Raw genomic sequence first — 18,877 nt, 5'->3', positions numbered from 1 at the left:
TTTCATAGCTTGGTGAATGTGCAGGTCACAACTTGTCCACCAGAGCGTTTTGGAGTTGTTGGATTGTGTATTTAGTTGCGTTAGCTGCGCGGCTCACATCTCTGCCCCGCTGATCTAGAAATAGCTTGCACTGACAAATGCTATGACTATAGGTATTATGGCAATGGGCAAATTTTCCAAAATGTTGAACTATCCCTTTAAGTAAAAAACAAAACACATGTTTGAGTTTTAACCTTCAGAGCATAGAGGTCTGCATTTCCTTCAAGTTACTCTGGGCGTGATGTTACTTATGTCAAAAGTGAATGTTACATTGGTGCTTGTTTTGTCTGCATGTATTTCAAAAGTGAGGACAAAGCAAAGTGTTGCAAATGTCAAACTTCTTGACCTTTAACAATAATAAACATTGTTCACTTAATGTTTTTTTTTTCCTGTTAATGGGCCACACACACACAACGAGTCGGTGAAGCTTCTAGAAAATGTTATTTTATTCCAAATGTACACAGACAGATACAGACAGGGTCAGAGGGGGGCGAGAGGTTGAACAGGTTCAGATGCTGCTAATCTTCCTCATCTGAAGGCGGTTGGTCTGTTGCAGCTTGGCGTTTCTCCATCTTTGCGATCAATTCTAGATAAAAAAGGTAAATAAATAATATAAAACATGACTGAAGGAACTCTTTACCATTTGTCAGAAGCTACAGCGACAGACTCTTCCTACCTTTAGCTGGGTTGAAGACACCGTTGGTTTGCGTGTTGCATACGTAGCAGCGCTTGGACTTGCGGTAGTGCTGCAGAGCACAGACCTCACAGAAATAGTGCCTGCACCTGGGAGACAATGGACGGGTCAACACAATGCACATAGTGATGAACAAAAAAACAAAAAGTCTGCACAGAGGAAGAGGAGAGACTCACTTTGTGATGATGGGATTCTTGAAAGACTCCCTGCAGATGAAGCACTTGAAGGGCATGTCCTCGTCGTCGCTGCTCACCTCGTAGTTCTCGTCATCTACGTGTCGACACGGTGGTGTTAAGGAAATGCTGACACAGACATAACAATAACAACTAAAAGACGTGAACTCCTCCTGAACTCACCATTGGCTCCGTATCTGCCTTCCTCCAGCTCCCTCTCGATCTGCCAGCCATGTTTGTAGTCCGACCTGTCGTGGAGGAACTTGCAGCTGTCTGAGAGCAGGAGAGGAAAACACTGGTATTAGTGGCCAAGATTTTTTCATTTATAACAGCTGACTTTAATATTTTAACTGGTACAAAGCTTATATATCCACCTCCAAAGCCACAGAAGCCGGTCTCCTTGTAGTCTTTGCAGATGTCCGGCTGGTAGTCCCACCTGACCGTGGCTCTCAGGTGGTCGGGGGCTCGGATCGGTCCTTTCCTGACCATGCCGGAGGAGGCGTTACCCATGGTGGTGTCTTTGGGTTTGATGAATTTTTGATAGTTGTTCATCCCACGGTAGATTTTATCATCCTCTTTGCCTGTCAGCTCCTGGTGGAGGAGAGAAAAGGTTAAAAGAAAAACTCAACACAGATTAACTGAGTATAAGACTGACATCATTTCATCTTTTTTACCTCTTGGATTTTCTGGCTCCTCTCAAAAATGGCCTGAGCATCTTTGTCCTTCTCTGTGTCCAGCTGATATGTAGCTGTTGCTCCCATGTCCTCTGGTCCCTCTGGTTTCTGTTTTGGACAGAAGTTCGACAGAAAGGTGAGTCCTTCAGGTCAGATTTAAACCATCCTTCCTGTAACAGTCCACTGAGACAGACATATAAGAAAACAGTCTCAACTCACCGCTGAGCGTGTGGACTTGTAGGCAACGGTGACCTTCTTGGCTTCTTTTTCCTCTTCACTCTCGCTGGAAGTTACAGTGTCTTTCTCCACTTTCTTTGACTGGACAAGGACAAGACAATAAGAATATGGTTCATCTCACAATTTAACTGAAAAAGTATTATTTAAAAAAATATGATGTTGAGAATATTTTAGTGGTACCTTTTGAATCATGGGGTTAACTCGACCGTCTTTCTTGTTTCGGCGCACCACAGAGCTCTGCTCCTCTTCACTGCTGCCATCTGAAAGAAGAAAATACAAATTTCCATCAAGTCAGGATGATGTGCTCCAACATGGCAAATCCAGACCGCCATATTTGTTAATAGTAACAAGAAGCAGTTGATTATGATGTGATGTTTTATTTCCAGGCTTCTTTTTTTTCTCTTAATCCTCGTTTTACAACCATACAAGTTTAATTCAAATGTTATTTCTAGAAATATATTTATCTTATACATAATGGGTTATTCTCGGTTAATGAACACCTGTAAGGCGGAGTGATACGTGTAGTTAAAGGTCTCTCATTCAATCAAATTACTTATTGTGTAATGCAGTGCTCCATGTCACTCACAAACTAGTTCCACATACTTGTGTTCGGTGCACTTAAATAAGTTTAGTTTAAATTCGTTTAGATTATAGATGATTAGATGACTGGATGGATGGATGAAGACGCATGCTAAATAGAGTATCTTTGGTCTAACGACCGTTGATGTAACCAGTAAAGCGGAGTGATACATCCAAATTGGTCAGAACTAACGGCTGTAGAACACAAGTAGTTCCATACATCAGTGCGCTTCAGGTAGTGTAACGTTAACCCTTAGTTACTAGTAGTAACCGGTGGCCTGATAGGGATTATCCATGAGAATTACGAGGTAAATCAAATGCCGCATGACCATTTCACCACCTTCATAGATTATTCTCGTGTATTTGTCAGTAATGGTGACGTTAGTGAATCAGGTAGGTAACAAATATCATAAAAAACACATAACAAGGAGAACAACAACAACAACAGCTAATTTGTGTCGTTTCCTTTCAGTTGACGAAGCTACTACGGCGTAGCCAGCGCGACGTCTTGTGTCATTTCAGACATTAAACCCGGTACATAACATAGTAAGTATTACCTTTATCGCTGTTGCTTGCTTTTCTCTTTCGCCCGGAGAATTTTTTTGTGGATTTTTTGAACAGAAAAGTGCAAGAACCCGCTTTTGGCTCCTCGGACTCCGCCATCTTTACCACCTCCACTATCTAAACATTAGCCGTCGTCGCCACAGCGGCATCTAGCGCCTTGGAGGCAGCCATCGTTCATTATTAGACTCATTACTTTTGATAAATAATTTATTCTAACTACAGAACAGATTACAGACACAGACACTAAAATAATAAATATGTGTGAATTGTATTTTATTTTTACCTTTACTTTTTAAGCATTAAAAATCTCAAAAGATCGATTACAGAGATCTTTATCAGTTGACAAACATTTCTTGCAGTGTCTGTTTCCTGATAATATTAGCTTGAAAGTTGTATTAAAGCCATTTATTTTGGCCTCTCAGTTACTTCAGTTCTTTATATCTACTGGCAGATGGAAATGAAAAAAATAATGACATGGTGGAGACTGCAGAACAATGTGTGGTTTGTTTGTTTGTGCAGAGAATGTGATGCCTTCATTTTGTGTTGTGCCTTTTATTTTTTTTTATTATTTTCAGTATGTACACATTTTTGGAATAGCTGTGTTGCTATTCTGTGTGGAGCCTTGTAGATTTGTTTTTTTCTATTTCTATTGTATGAAAAAAATATGTTTTTCTGGAAAGAGGGATGCAAAATATGTTCCTGTGCGAGAATGTATGTCAATTTGAATTAAAAAATATATATATATTTTTTTTATAATATATATATATAAAAAAAAAAAATATATATATATATATATATATATATATATATATATATATTATCTGGATACCATAGACTGTAAAAGCTGGATACCGAAAAAAAGAAAAGAAAAAGAAATTGGCCTCTCAGCTGTGCCAAGCGAATGACGTGCGCTGAATGAAACCGGAAATAGAGAATGAAAATAAAAGTCTCTTTACCCATCGATACGCGTTGTCTAATCAGCTGGTATTTTATTTTGAAGGTTTCCTACCAGAAGTTGTTGGTTTAACCGTGTCTAACTTGCCCCTGCCCTGATCGTTTGCATCCTGTCCTTCTCCTCCAGCAGCAGAGGCAGCATCCGTGGCTCCCCGCAGAGGACAGCGGGTGTTTGGAGGACACAGGGCCCACCGAGGGAGGGGTCCTGGCCTGGGCACGGATCCCGAAGAGGCCCCGGGGCCGCCGCTGGATGGAGTCGGGCTGCATTCAGACAGCAATGGCTATGGGTTTGTCATCGAAAAAGGCGTCTGCCCGGAGCGTCGGCGTGGAGCGAAAAAACCTCATCACGGTTTGCAGGTATACATCACATCACATCACATCACGACACCACCGACATGCTGTATTTATCTGCAAATACATTCTGCTCACCTCTCAATTATAATCTCATCATCACAATGGAGGATGTATATGACTCCTGTGCCTATACTCCTACAAAAATGCATGGGAAATACCACATAAAAATGAAGATTTAAAGGATGAAGAGGTGGCAGGTGCGTTGACATACCCCTGCCAGATCACACCCGGCTGTGTAGATGAGAAAACATTTATTTTTCATCCCTTTAATGTAGTGTTCCATGTCATTATTTGCATTTTCTTTGCTGTGACGTTTGTTATCACATTAATTTAATATCCCTCTAACATCTGTTATAGGAAAGTGCAAGTCTGTTGTGGTTTTTTTTTTCGTTGTTTGTTTTTTAACAAGCCAGGCCACCTGCTTGATTCCTGTGCATTCTCTTTAGAGTATAAAAGAATGAAAATATAAAGGGATGATAATATTAATGGTGTGACAGAGCTGGGGAGAAAACACAACAGTAAACAGGAGGTTTCCTTCACCATCTCAGTCAGGTTCAGTGGTTGTATGGGACAAGGACACTGGGAACAGTGCAAGGACTCCTCCCCCCATCAGTGGTCCTCACGGTGCACTGAGTGCTGATGGACGGTGATGTGTGCAGTCTTTATATGGCTCCCATAAGTCACTGTCTTGTACTGGTTATGGATGAGATTTCCTGTGCATCAGAGAGATCACCATCCACCAGTTTAACAGTCAGAGCTCAGACGAATCTGAACTCTGGTTATGAGACGTTTTCAACTTCACAGCACGTTCCAGTTTTATATAAAAACATCTTCGACCCGTCCTGGAAACAGTTTTTAGATATTACAGGCTAAGGTGCGTGGCTGCTTTTACATTCAGTACAGTACAGATGATGCCGACCTTTCGTGGGTCACGAGTTACTAAAATGAAAGTAGTTTTGGCCAAGTATCAGCAGTAAAAGCCTTAGTCAACATGACTGATGACTGGTATTATTTATTTATTTGATATTATTCCTTGAATATTGCATGATGAGTATGAAATCAGTCCACCATGGAGTAACCATAGCGTTCTTCATGCGTCTTGTGACTAAAGTGCCTCTGGGAAAGTCAGTGACTTTTTGTTTTTGCGGCAGAATATATACAAATGTGCATACATTATTGTTTTGCATCGATAATCTGACATTGTTACAGTGATACAGAGGAACTGTGTGTGTTTTTTTTTAGGATTTTCCTTTCACATTATCTGCAGGATTACTACAGTTACTCAGCGTCTGTGTCTCAGTGTTGTATATACATTACAACACTGATAGAAGTGATAATGCTCCAATACTGAAACCTATGCAAAAATATGATACGTGAGAAGCTAGATAGTTGTTTTGCATTTTTGCTTAAAAAATGACTAAAGCAATAATTCAGATACCATAATCATTGATTCATTTTCTGTCAGTCGACTCATCATTTCTTCTCTATATGATAAGTTAAATTTATACTGACCTAATCTGCTTTGCAGTATTTTTATATGCCGAGATCTGCAGAATAATCACAGCTTTACTGTGAGAGTTTTGATAGTTTTATGGTTCTCTTGTAAAAATTTATTATAACATTAGTATGGACTTGAATTGCAAATTGACTAGAGTCATAAATGATTGTGCAGACAGGCACGGTGAGCAGGAGCTCTATAAAAGTGACATCATGCAACATTAGCTCTCTTTTCTTTTCTCAAAAAGACAAAGAAATGGAAAAAGACTCTGAAATCATCAACACACAATCAAGCGTTTTTATTCCAGTACCTTTCTGACCAAGGTCCTTTCTGCGGTTTTAGTGACATATACAGAAAACAACACAACTTCACACAGAGCATACATGCAAAGAAAGAAAAGTTCTTCTCACGGTGGACTCACGACACATAGAGATTAGTGAGGGCACAGCAACACTGTTGTTTTCAGTCTGGCCTGACTGCGCTAAGGCCGATTTAATCATTTAAGCGTTTTAATGACAAACACACAGGACAAGACGGAACTAAATCTCAAACAGCTTTTTCCATCAGTAACGCTTATACTACACAGTTTTCTTTCCAGTTCCTAATGAACAACATGACAATGATTAGGTTCAACTTCGAGGGCTCGTCCTCCTCGTCTTCCTCCTTTTACGTTGTTGTTCTTGATGTCGCTCTGGTCAGAGGTGATTCAAGTAGTCGTGGGTTGTTGTGATCTTGCAGTCAAACAGGTGGGAGATCCTGAATCAGCAGTGACCCTCTGGCTGGGCGTCAGGATACAGGATCCCGGCGCCGTGGTGCTGACTGAGGCACAGCGCCGCGGACCGCTGCCTGGCGACAGTAGCTAAGCTGACGTTAGTGCAACATTAGTACACCAAGCTAAGCGTTTATTTATTTTTTCCCCTAATACACGTGTGTATATGTATAAAACCTGACCTCTTCTTCTTCCTTCGTACACGTTTAACATACAATCAGCACACACACAGATTAACATTTTCAATTCCCAAACAGTTCATTTGATGAAGTTATATCGTATTTGTGGGACACTGTTTCTGTTTTTCTTTTTTTATTCTAAAGGGCCAAGAAGTTCACATGTTGTTGTCTGATGTTCCTCAGCACTGTCGTCATCACAGTCCTTTTTTTAAATGTGTATTTCAACTTGACCTGGCGTCACAGTGGGCCAGTGTCAGGCACAGAAACTTGCGTCCGGCATTTCAGTGCCACAGTGTCGTACTGAACAGAATGAAACAACTTTAATTAGAGACACATTACATTATGTACAGCAATGGACAAGTATGGATAATAAAGGAAAACCTGATCAAATGTTTGCACCACCACAGGGAACAGTTCCTGTGTCAGGGACTCAGAGGCTTTACAGTAACACACTCTGTAAATAAACCAAATTCACCACTCATGATTACAAATAATAATGACTAGGAAACCTTGCAACTTATAGGACGAGTTTAAATTTTATCCAAATGATTCATCATGGCCCAAAATCGTATCACCCTGCAGAGGCGTGTGTCGGCTACCGAGACTGAAAGAAATAGTTCAGATGTCCAAAATATCCAAAGGAATTTAGTTTTAATGGCTCTCCAGAGGCCTGCTGATATTTATCAGGTCCGCGGCGACAGCAGTGTCATCGCCATCGCCTGTATCTCTGTGCTGTTGCCACTAGCAACAGGTTTTTATCTCAAGAGCCCTTTCCTGCAGCCGAACAAGGGGAATTTTCTTGTTACTCTGGGTTAACTTTGTTTATCTGAGCTGAGCTGAACAAAATGGTGGAGATCAGCAGTCGGCAGTTTACAGGCCTCTTAATGTTCTGCAAATGTACTGCTGTGTTGTGTTGTGTTGTGTCGTGTTGTGTTGTGTTGTGTTGCCTCGGTCTGGCTAAGAGCTGTCACGCTGCTGTCATCCGTGACCGGAGGAGCATGCTGATGTTGTGGACACGGTGGACCTAAGAAAACATAAGATAAGATGAGTGAGGTGTTTGTGAGATGCTTCCTGTAAACAAGAGGGGGGGGGGGGGGGGGTTAGGTGGGGGAAGGAGGGTGTGGCGAGAATGTAACGCTCTGTACTCTCGTAAAAACACAAATACATATTCACATCATCAGCTGGACATGCCTCTGCAAGTGGGCAGCTCTTTTGTTTTGTTTTGCTTTGTTTTTTTTCCTCTGAGAAATAGTTGCATCACTCTGTTCCACCTCGACCCCATTGTTCCATTTTTGTAAAAGGAAATGTCAACAAATCTTTTTTCAGTTTTTTTTCTCCAGATTTCCAGATGATCTACTTATTTTTTTTTACTTTTTTTTTTGTCAAGTATGTGAAGTTACAGCAGAAGTTTCACTAAAACCAAGACCCCGGCCCAAAGACTCCGCCTGCTCTCTCACCATCACACCAAGTTATTCTCTCTTTTTTTGTTTTGTTTTGTTTTTAAACCCCCCCTCTGTCGTTCTCTAACACCTGATTCACCCTCTCACTGCTGCTCAGACCAACTCCCTCTTTCACCCCGATCCACCGACACCTCCTCTGACCATGAAACACTTTGCCTGGACGCCTGCTGCACAGAGGGGGTGGGTGAGAGAGAGACACACCCTGCTGTAGTAGTTGCAGTTTCCTTTTTCTTTTTCTTTTTCTTTTTCTTTTTTTTTTTTAGATCTTTTTGGATTTGGATGTGGCCCAAATGATCAAAATTAATCTTAATTTAATAATATTAACGGGAGCACAAGACATTCGTTCTCTGGGGCTGTATATGTGCCGATCCAGGGCAGGACAGGACAGGACAGAACTTCTCCCCCCAAACAGTCCAGGACGATAAACACAGCACTGGCTGGTGTTACACAATGCTGCGGCCAGTGAGGAGTCCGCCTGTGTCATCTGATCCTGCTGGTTATGCCAGGACTGAAGAGAGAAAGAGGGAGAGAGAGAGAGAGAGAGAGAAACAGAAAGGAGAAGGAGTCAGGGAGACATTTATGAAGGAGGGAGGGAGGATAACGGTTAAAAGCTGAGAGTTAGCGTGAGGGTTAGGCAGGTAGATGAGTGGTGCTGCTGCAGATCAAACACTACTTGTGTAAGTACAGTAGAGCGGTGAGAGAGGAGAACAAGACGGGCATTTAAAAAGAGAGTGGGCTTGGCCGCCGTCCAGGCCGAGTGAGAGGAGGCACAAAAGAAGCTTGTCAGAAGTCCTGCAGTTGTTTTTCAGTGTCAAATCGTACCAAGAGCATGTTGCTATTCCACTCCATCCATTTGCATTTAAGGCACGCCAGTGATCCCCCCCTCCACCCACCTCCACGCCTCCACATCAAAGCTCTTCAGTTCATTTACAAGCATCTGCTGTCATGTTCCCTTTGAGTTAACGCTGTCACTTTATCAGGCCGATTTTTGATGCCACATCATCGTCACATCAACAAAATGAAGCTGAGCCATCAGTCCTGGATCATCCCATGGTTTCCCATCGGGTTCCCAACAGGCCCAGCTCTCCACGCAATGAGGAGTTACTGCATTACATGTAATATTCTGTCACAGGCAGTTGCACAAACAGGAAATCTGATTTAATACCAGTTGAACTCCTCGTCTTAACTCTTACACAGAAAAGTCATATTTTTCCTGAAGGGATTCCCCAACACAAAGTCCAAGTCAGAGCAATGCAAAGCTTAAATTTCCTGCACCAACTCACAGTATTCATGCTCTCTTAACAAACTGCCGTCACCTGTCCAGTGCATTTGAACACCACAGAGCTCTGCTGTGCGTAGGCTGCTGCTCAGTCTCTGCAGAAAACATTTATTTAAAAAAAAAACGCCACTGACCTGTGTCCTCGATAAAATCCGGCATTGGCCACAACAAGTCAAAGCTCCAAAGGTAAATTTAATCCAGTTTTCGCTCTCGGTCGGATCAGTTCTCTGCGATGGTGCTGTTGTTTTCTTCTTCTTCTTCTCCCCCCCGCCCGGCGACCGGCTGCGCTCTCATCTAGAGCGTCTTGCGCTTGGGGAAGAGGGCTTTCCGAAAAGACGTGCTGGTGGTGCCTCGGCTGAAGGAGGCGGCGCCCAGGGAGATCTTGGTCTTCCCGCTGGTGATGGTGGAGGAGCCCAGAGACGTGGTGCTCTTGCCCCGGCTGATGGACGAGTTCCCCATGGCGAGCTTGGTCTTCCCCCTCTTGATGCTGGTGTTGCCCAGGGTTAGGGCCGTCTTCCCCTCGGAGAAGCTGGTGTTGCCCATTGAGGAGAAGCTCGTCTTCGTCTTCCTGACCCAGAATCGACGGTGGGGTTCGGCCCGGCTCACTCGACACAACGCATCTCACACTGCTCATGCGGCGTCACCCTGCTCGGCGGGACCTCAGGGGTAATAGTAACATCAGCCAGCGATCCGGAGCAGACCAGAATGCTACGCGTGGATAGCGCGACCCCCGTGGCGCATAATGCCCTCGTTGAGCTGGTCGACGTGGGCTCTGGAAGGCCACATACCGCCCATGTGTCCCCGTGAATGGACAGAGGCAGCCGTAGGTGGCCACAGCCTATCCGGGGAGGCTGGGGACAGTGGAGCGATTGTCCCGCCGCCACGACGACGACACCGGACGGTTGAAGGACACATTGTTGAAAAAGGGGGACAATCTGCGGTGACATCACTTTCTTCTGAGCCATTGTTCCCTATAGCCTCTGATTGTAAGACATTCCCTGTGTGCACGGCCGTATAGACCATATGTAAACTGAGCTGCATGCTGTCAGATTTGATAAGAGAACGGATGAATGTCTTCATGTTCCCTGATGTGTTTTAGGCTTTGATTTTGCTCCCATCCTCTAACTGTGTCGTCCCTCCGTTTGAGCTCTAGGTGTGGTCCCCTGCTCTGGGTTTATCATCCATTACAGTCTCTGTTGCACTGTTTAAAACTCATTACAGCAACCCAGTCTTTATTATTTCCCCATTTTGTGTAATTTAGATGATTGAATATCCCATAAAATAATCAGCTCTATGTACAAAACAATCAAGCCAAGCAGTGTTTAGACATGTTACTTTTATAAGCACCGTTACATCAGTCAGCTTGTACAGTTTTCTACTTCAAAACTGAGTTTGCTGTTGAATATGTAGCAGAAACGTTATTGCAGCATCCGCAAATACACCAGAGATGTAGACATGTTGGTGACGACTACACATGCACACAGCATACAGGAGAATACTGCTGATTTAAAGCACACACACACACACAACACACACACTCTCTTTGTGTCTCCACATACATCACACATGCCTTCCCTCCCTGCCACGTTGACGTCGACATAAACCCATCGTCTCATCGCCGACACATTTGCATCACACGGCTGTTGATTACAGAGCCGTCGGCCGGGCAGCTCACGTGTACAGGTGATACAAACACAGTGATCACAAAACATAGCAGCTCTTTGTTTTATTATTCACTATTTACACTACTGACCTGCTACAACCGACCGGACAGACACATCCGTGGGTTTTTGTTTTTTTTAAGTGTGCGGAGGATTCATGTGTGAAAATCCCAGTAGACGTTGCTGTGCGTCTCTTTGCCCCTGGTGAGGGTGGTTTTGACCACAGACACGGACTTGGTCCCATGAGTGAATGTCAGAGTGGTGAGGGAGCTCGTGGTCTCCCCTCGTGTGACGGATGTGGTGCCCGCCGCTACGCTGGCGTTGCCCAAAGTCACGGTGGTTCTGCTCCAGGAGATGGCGGATTTACCCCAGGAGAAGGCGGTCTTGGTCCTCAGGATCGAAACCCTGCCTTTGGTGAAGGAGGTCTTGCTTGTGGAGAATGTGGTTTTCCACTCATTATTAGAGTCTGTTTTGGGCTGCTTAGATTCTTTGGGTGTCTTAGCCCTGGCTCCAGGCGTCCGTTCCATCTAGGTGTTCCTGCGCTTGGACGTCAAGGCTTTGCGGAAGGAGGTGGTGGTGGTTCCCCGGCTGAAGCTGGCCCGTCCCAGAGCCACGGTCGTCTTCTGCCTCTGAATGGTAGAGTCTCCCATGGAGGTGGTGGTCACTCCCCTGAAGATGGAGGACTTGCCCATGGAGACGGTGGTTTTCCCCCTGGCTATGGAGGTGCTTCCCACTGCCAGGGCCGTCTTGCCCTCGGTGATGCTAGTGTTGCCCATGGAAGCAGAGGCGGTCAGCCTGAGCCCGTGCCCGGATCACGGCTCCTAACATGCAAGCTGCACGCTGCGTAGTAGCCTCTTCCCTGTTGGCGCGGCGGCCGGGCCAGCGTGTGTGAGGTCAAAAAAGCCAAAGCGGCAGCAGCAGCCCTAAATAGATCAGACCACCATGTATAGATGAGAAGGGGGGGGTAAGGAGGGGGGGGGTTATTTGATCATTCTTTGATGCTGGCCGGTGCCCCAGAGGGACGAGACCCAAGAGGACCTGGAAGCGCAGCATGCACAAAGGCTGAGAAGACAGGGCAGTAATTGTATTGTTTTCATGATAACACTGCCAAAGCACTGAAGGGAACATTGTGCAGTACACAAGACAATTGGGGTGACCTCAGTATGATAAGATGGCGCGGCTCCAAAAAAAGAGAAAAAACCCTCCTCCCCGCTGTTGTTTCAGGGTTCAGATACAGTAGCACGTTTGTCTGCGTGGTTACAGTACACGGCCGCTTCTAAGAGGCTTGTGCCCAGGGAACCAGCCCAAAGTTCAAACTCTTCACTTCTGTGAAGTAGCTTCTTTTTTTGTCTGTGTTTTTTTTTTCTAATTCCTTTTTCTCTCTGTGTTTGCTTCTATTTCAGGTTCTCTGTAAAGACTCTCCTAGAAAAGTACACAGCAGAGCCCATAGATGACTCATCCGAGGAATTTATTAACTTTGCCGCCATTTTAGAGCACATCCTCAGCCACCGCTTCAAAGGTAACACTGCAGGTAACACTCAGCTCAGGGGAGATGGACAAATGGACAAATCAGTTCTTATTTATGCAAAATGTGTTTATTTTTATGTATAAAATGGAAACAGAGTAGAACTACACACATCACTGCAGGAAATACCCATAGACACAAAAAGCCAAACTCAGGTGTGATGATACAGCCAGCTGTGATGTTGCCGTGGCGGCCGACAGTGTGGGCTGCTGTCGGAGCTCAGATGATTCACTGCTGTGTTTAAATCTTGGAGCAGGTTCAGGCAGCTGGTTCAGCTCAGATGGACAGCGCAGCTTCTGGGAGTACATCCGGCTGGCGTGCTGCAAGGTGCAGAACAACTGCATCGCCAGCATCGAAAACATAGAGAACATCAGCACATCACGAGCCAAGGCAAGGGGATCTGCATGCACAAGTGTGTGTGTGTGTGTGTGTGTGTGTGTGTGTGTGTGTGTGTGTGTGTGTGTGTGTGTGTGTGTGTGTGTGTGTGTGTGTGTGGTGTGTGTGTGTGTGTGTGTGTGTGTGTGTGTGTGTGTGTGTGTGTGTGTGTGTGTGTGTGTGTGTGTGTGCCCTCTGTTCTACTCACGTCTCCACGTTGTGCCGTAGGGCCGGGCATGGATTCGAGTGGCGCTGATGGAGAAGCGTCTGTCTGAATATGTGTCCACGGCTCTGAGGGACACGAGAACGACCAGGTCAGAGTCACCAGTTAAAGAGACAATCCGCAAATTTCACTTTGTATATTTTAGTCACATATTGTACATCATTGTGAGTGTGTGCTCATCCCAATAAGTGTAAAATTAAAAAAACAAAACAAACACAGAACATCAGCCAGGCTCTAAAAGCCTCTGCAGGTAGATTTACTTCTCACAGACTATTATAACCACCTGTTCACCTGACAGGAGGTTCTACGACGACGGAGCCATCATGCTGAGGGAGGAGGCCACGGTTCTGACCGGCATGCTGATTGGACTGAGCGCCATCGACTTCAGGTGAAGACAGTGAATCACACTGCAGACGTACTGGATGGTTCAGTATATAAGTACATCCATCATCCACTGGATTATATTTATACTACAGTATATTTTATTTGTTAGGGTCACCCAACCTTCTATGGCTGTCACATTGTTTTTTGGCCTAATATTAGGAACTGGGAAAGAGTTTGAAATTTACTATTTTCTATATTGGAAGTACAGATCATGCTAAAATTCTAAAAAAAAAATCTCATTTCTGAAATGAAATCAAAAATATATTCAAATTAGTGAGGAAAAATGTATTTATACAGCAATTTTCATAGATAGAATCACAAGGGCTTTACATCATGAAAAACAAAACAAAACTTCAAGGAGTAACACAATAAAATAAATACAAAACATGTTTGGCCATGACACCTACATTTCTAAGCCACTCAAAAACTGGATATTGAAAGTTATTATCTTCTGAGCATTGAGCTGAACACAGTCGCCAGTCTTTATGGGATCTAAACGTTCATTTAAAATGGACAATTGTATTTTTCTCATTGGTTTCAAAGAGCTGGATATTATCATCAGCAGATGCAGTAAGAACAGACCAGGACCCAGAAACTTCCTCTCTGTGACCTGGTCTGAGCTCTCAGCTCCTACATTTAATACATCTGTTGGTCGTTAGTATGTATTCATCAATAATGCACAGTGGTAAGAGATGTATGTGCACTCTCTCATGTTTAATGTATTTCTACATCACTTATGACGGTAGCAACATAAATGAAACATGTGCAGTGTAAAAAGTGGCCGTTTATCCTCTTCATGTGAACATCAGCAGAATAAACATTTTTCTATATTTGGCTTCTCTGCTGCATTTTAATAATTTAGTTTAATAAGTTTATTTGTATCAGGGACAATGTACAAAATAACATTAGTCTCAAAATGAGAGGAGATGCTTTGTACAGGATTTAGCTTACTAGCTACTTTCCATCCGTAGTCGCACGTCACAAACATTCAGGTATAAAACATATTTCTTAACAGAAGGAAATAGGAACAGACAGTTATTAAAATACTTCATACTTTGACAAAGTTAAAAATAATTTAGGTTTAAGATGACTGCTTATTGAATACACAGATATTTACTGATGGATTGTGTGTCTGTGTCTGTGCAGTTTTTGCCTGAAGGGAGAGACTCTGGACGGGAAATCTCCAGCTGTGATCGACTACACGCCTTACCTGAAGTTCACTCAGAGGTGAGACTGATCTCGTCCCTTCATGTCACCTTTGTGTGTCTGTACTTCTGTGTAACTCTCTCCTCCCCCTCTCTGTTGTGCAGTTACGACTACCTGAGCGACGAGGAGGACCGGCGCAGCGTGGACAGCAGCAACAGCGAGGAGAGCGTCCCCGAGCATCCCTACATCCCCCTGGTGACGGACGAGGAGAGCTGGAGCAACAAGTGTCGCAAGATGGAGCAGAGGTTCAAGATCGTCTACGCCCAGAAGGTGACGCACAAGCTTTTAAAACCAGATTCCTGCTGTTTAAACACACAAGTCAACATCTCCTCTGTGTGTGTGTGTGTGTGTGTGTGTGTGTGTGTATGGTGTTACCAGGGTTACCTGGAGGAGCTGGTGCGCCTGCGGGAGTCGCAGCTGAAGAACGTGGAGACGGAGAACAAGCGTCTGAGGGCCAAGGTGGAGGAGCTGACGGTGCAGGGCCAGCAGGAGAAGAAGGAGCTGGAGGCCGTCGTCCTGGAGCTGCAGGCCCAACTGTGAGGGAGCACACACACACACACACACACACACACACACACACACACACACTGCATCACACTCACCTGATTAAACATCCAAACTACAACTATCATCACTGCAGCCTGTCTGGATACACATGTGTAAAGCAGAGGATTAATGAGGAGTTTTAAAATAATAATCATGTTTTCATTTCAATTTTTTTTTCACTGGTCTACATTTTCCTCTATACAAGAAAAGACAATAAAGTTTTAATGCAGTTGCAGTTTGCATGATGTAATGCACATTTTTCACTCGACGCATCTGATTTTAAAACACACGCCTAATGGTTAAATGCTTCTTGTTTCATCAGAACAACAAACACACACAGACACACAAATCTCCAGTTTCATTTATTAACATTGATGTTAAGAATGTGTAATGTGGTGTTGTAGGTCATTATCAGCTGTAGCACCTTTATTCCCTTGCACTTTAAAACTGCTTTTATCTTTTGTTTGTCTTCCAATAAGCACTTTTGAATCTGTTATTCTATCCAGCAAGCAGAGAGCACAGTATTTTTTAAAGTATTTTTATGCATTATATTTGATTTTTTGTACAATTTTATATAGATTATGATATATAAATGTATTTAGTACTCAAATGTCCTGTTTCTCTTTTATGCTGCTGTGACAAACCGGAGTGAATAAAGTTTAACCTTAACCTTTCATCTCCGGGCTGTGTTCAGTTAATTTAGGGTTTGAGCTGTAACTAAACCTGTCTGAGTATATCTGAGTAAGAGAGACAAAATAAATACTTCCTTGATATCTTTATTTGTTTTTCTTCACCATATATTTACTATGAATGCTGATGTGCGTAGAACAAAGTTGAGTTTTATTTTTATTTTGTTAAAAAATGACAGAACTCAGTGAATACACACTGTAAACTAAACAACCCCTTGTTTCTTGTTTCTCCTCTGTTCTCTCAGCTCTGCGCTGATGCCCTGTGATTCCTCCCATCTGGTTAAAGATCTCTCCATCCCGCTGGTCAACCAGTGGTCCACCATCACTAACAACCAGGGCGATGTCAAACTGTTCCGCAGGTGAACTCAACACAGCGTTTGTTTGTAGCCTCTCTGAACCAGAAGAACTCACACTCAGTATTTATCTTGTGCTGTCATGTGATGACACTTGTGTCTGTGCAGGAGGAGTTTCCACAGTTTGGAGCAACTGTCAGCTGAAGTCAGTCTGAACTCCGACTCCCAGAAGACCGAGGGGCGGCAGAACGGAGACGCCGCCTGGACCTCAGCAGGTCCGGTTGCTTCTTAAAGGGATAGTTCAACATTTTGGCAAATTGGCCCATTGCCATAATCCCTATAGTTTTGGAGTAGGTTTAATTGTCGGTGCAAGCTATTTTTAGAACGGCGGAGCAGAGCTGTGAGCTGCTCAGAGCTACGCTACGGAGGCTCATGGGATTTCTTGGTTTCCCTCATCAAACTCATCAAATACACAATCCAACAACTCCAAAACACTCTGGTGGACAAGTTGTGACCTGCACATTCACCACGCTATGAGATAATAACGAAATGTTATGAGACGCCGGAGTTGTTCTCAAGATAAATGCAGAGACTGCTTGCTGAAAAACTGCCCCCAACGGGAACGCGCATCAGCGGTTTTGCATGAATTTACCTAAAACAACTCTATCTTGTAATGTTCCATTATTATCTCATAGCGTGGTCTAATTATAACGTTACTGGCGAACGAAATACACGTTAGCCTTTCAAAACTGGCAACTCTTTTTTTATTTTTTGTACAATAATCTGATAAAGTCCTCCACTGCAGTTTATAAGCAGGTTCTAGGTATCCCAAAATTGAATTTCCTTAACACTGTGGTCGCCGATAGCTTTGCATGTTTACAATTTTGTGCATTAGGCATGCTAGGTAATAGGTATATTTTGTGCTTGTTACGGCAGGAGTCTATTTCCTTTATTATCGCGATAATGACATTTTCTTATCGTCCCACCCCTAGTCACAACTTGTCCACCAGAGCGTTTTGGAGTTGTTGGATTGTGTATTTGATGAGTTTGATGAGGGAAACCAAGAAATCCCATTAGCCTCCGATAGCATAGCTCTGAGCAGCTCGCGGCTCTGCTCCGCCGTTCTAAAAATAGCTTACACCGACAATTAAAGGTAACGAACCTACTGCTATGACTATAGGGATTATGGCAATGGGCCAATTTGCCAAAATGTTGAACTATTCCATCACTACATTTCCATCGCAACTTCAGACATTGATGTTTGGTTGAATCAGTTTGTTATTGAGCTACACTCTGTCCTGTCCTCCCACAGATGTGATATGTGTGTGTGTGCTCCTCCCTGCAGTATAAAGGCCTTTCAGTGGCAGCCAGCCTCCCCTGCACATGTACATGCTCATACAAAGGCCGGCTTGATGCCTGTGGGCAGTTTGAGCTATGCACCATCACATCGCTCATGTTTATTGTGTGTGTGTGTGTCTGTATGTGTGTGTGTGTGTGTGTTATCCGTGTGCAGGAAAGGACAACACTCCCTCCATGTTGGGTCTGTGTGGCTCCCTGGCCTCCTTACCCAGCTCCAAGTCTCTGGCCAGCCTCAAGTCCAGCGAGTGTCTGGTGAACATCAGCGCCGAGCCCAGCCCCGCGCTCTCCCCCAGCTAGGTGCTCCGCTACCCAGAACCCACCAGAACCCACCAGAACCCCCCCCCCCCTTTCAGCCCGTCTGCCTGGTGATGCTGCATTGACCACGCCCAGAACACCTGAATGCAACCCCGCTCCCTCCTCCTCCTCCTCTTCCTCTTCATCCGTCCACCAAGAGAAGCCAACGTGACCGTCCGTCGTCTTCGTCGTCGTCGTCCGGATTTTTGTACTCGTCGTCTCCAACCTGAAAGGATCCATCTACTTCTCCTCCTTCTCCTTCGCCTTATCTGCTCCACTCTTCTCCCATCCATCACTCCTCCGTACTGTCTGTGAATCTCTCCATCCATCCATCATCCTGCAGCTCCTCTGTCGCCCCCCCCTCCTCCTCCTCCTCCTCCTCTTCCTCCTCTTCCTCTTCTTCCTCCTCCTCCACCGCATCGACTTCTTTCCCTTCAACTGTTTCCTCGTCGTCTTTCTTTCAGTATCAGTATCGTCCGTGCTCCTTTGGCCTGTTCGTTCATCTGTTCATTCGTTCATTCATTCGTTCGTTATTCAACCAAAACAAAAACAGCACCTGCAGCTCTTTGGATGCTACAACAGACAGAGGTGACGTCATGATGATGATGATGATGATGATGATGATAATGAATTATCCACATGAAGTTAGCGGGTCTGCCGCCTCTGAAACATCAAACATCAAACATCGTCTTCCTGCTCGATTATGCGTCAGCGACACAAACCGTTGCAGTTTGTTTGAATCTGTGCAGCTATTTGTTTCTTCTCTCAGATCTTCAGCTGAAGCCAGCTATGTTATTTATCTTACACACACATCACTGGATTGTTTTCTGTTTTCTGTTGCAATAAAATGCCTTTTTCCATTAGTACCC

At 44.2% G+C, this 18,877-nt stretch overlaps 3 protein-coding genes and 1 long non-coding RNA gene across 4 annotated transcripts; 1 reads left to right on the top strand and 3 right to left on the bottom strand.

The window, feature by feature from the left end:
• Positions 1-467: 467 nt before the first annotated feature.
• On the bottom strand, positions 468-3,108 carry rnf113a (ring finger protein 113A). Its single transcript, XM_085783425.1, has 9 exons — positions 2,954-3,108; positions 1,998-2,077; positions 1,800-1,898; positions 1,581-1,688; positions 1,281-1,497; positions 1,090-1,179; positions 910-1,003; positions 716-822; positions 468-625 (listed from the first exon to the last, which is right to left on the bottom strand). The coding sequence occupies exons 1-9, from the start codon at positions 3,057-3,059 to the stop codon at positions 558-560; spliced, it is 969 nt and encodes a 322-aa protein (XP_085639551.1). The 5' UTR covers positions 3,060-3,108; the 3' UTR covers positions 468-557.
• On the top strand, positions 2,766-18,872 carry rundc3aa (RUN domain containing 3Aa). The gene is made up of 12 exons (XM_085783419.1): positions 2,766-2,789; positions 4,042-4,271; positions 12,518-12,633; positions 12,896-13,029; positions 13,243-13,328; positions 13,536-13,625; positions 14,768-14,848; positions 14,932-15,097; positions 15,206-15,363; positions 16,308-16,421; positions 16,524-16,630; positions 17,869-18,872. Exons 1-12 carry the CDS (start codon positions 2,769-2,771, stop codon positions 18,009-18,011), a joined length of 1,446 nt encoding a protein of 481 aa, XP_085639545.1. The 5' UTR covers positions 2,766-2,768; the 3' UTR covers positions 18,012-18,872.
• On the bottom strand, positions 7,479-10,249 carry LOC146982424 (uncharacterized). The gene is made up of 2 exons (XR_015036257.1): positions 9,588-10,249; positions 7,479-7,738 (listed from the first exon to the last, which is right to left on the bottom strand). It is a non-coding gene; the product is annotated as an uncharacterized LOC146982424 (long non-coding RNA).
• zwi (zwilling) lies at positions 8,448-12,292 on the bottom strand. Its single transcript, XM_085783426.1, has 2 exons — positions 11,207-12,292; positions 8,448-8,682 (listed from the first exon to the last, which is right to left on the bottom strand). The coding sequence occupies exon 1, from the start codon at positions 11,888-11,890 to the stop codon at positions 11,642-11,644; it is 249 nt and encodes an 82-aa protein (XP_085639552.1). The 5' UTR covers positions 11,891-12,292; the 3' UTR covers positions 8,448-8,682; positions 11,207-11,641.
• Positions 18,873-18,877: the final 5 nt, after the last annotated feature.

Source organism: Trachurus japonicus, chromosome 8 (assembly GCF_045865225.1).
Source record: "Trachurus japonicus isolate A0001 chromosome 8, Traja_1.0".
Classification (NCBI taxonomy): Eukaryota; Metazoa; Chordata; class Actinopteri; order Carangiformes; family Carangidae; genus Trachurus; species Trachurus japonicus.
Note: the sequence above shows the minus strand (reverse complement) of the source record. Positions and strands in the feature narration are given on the sequence as shown.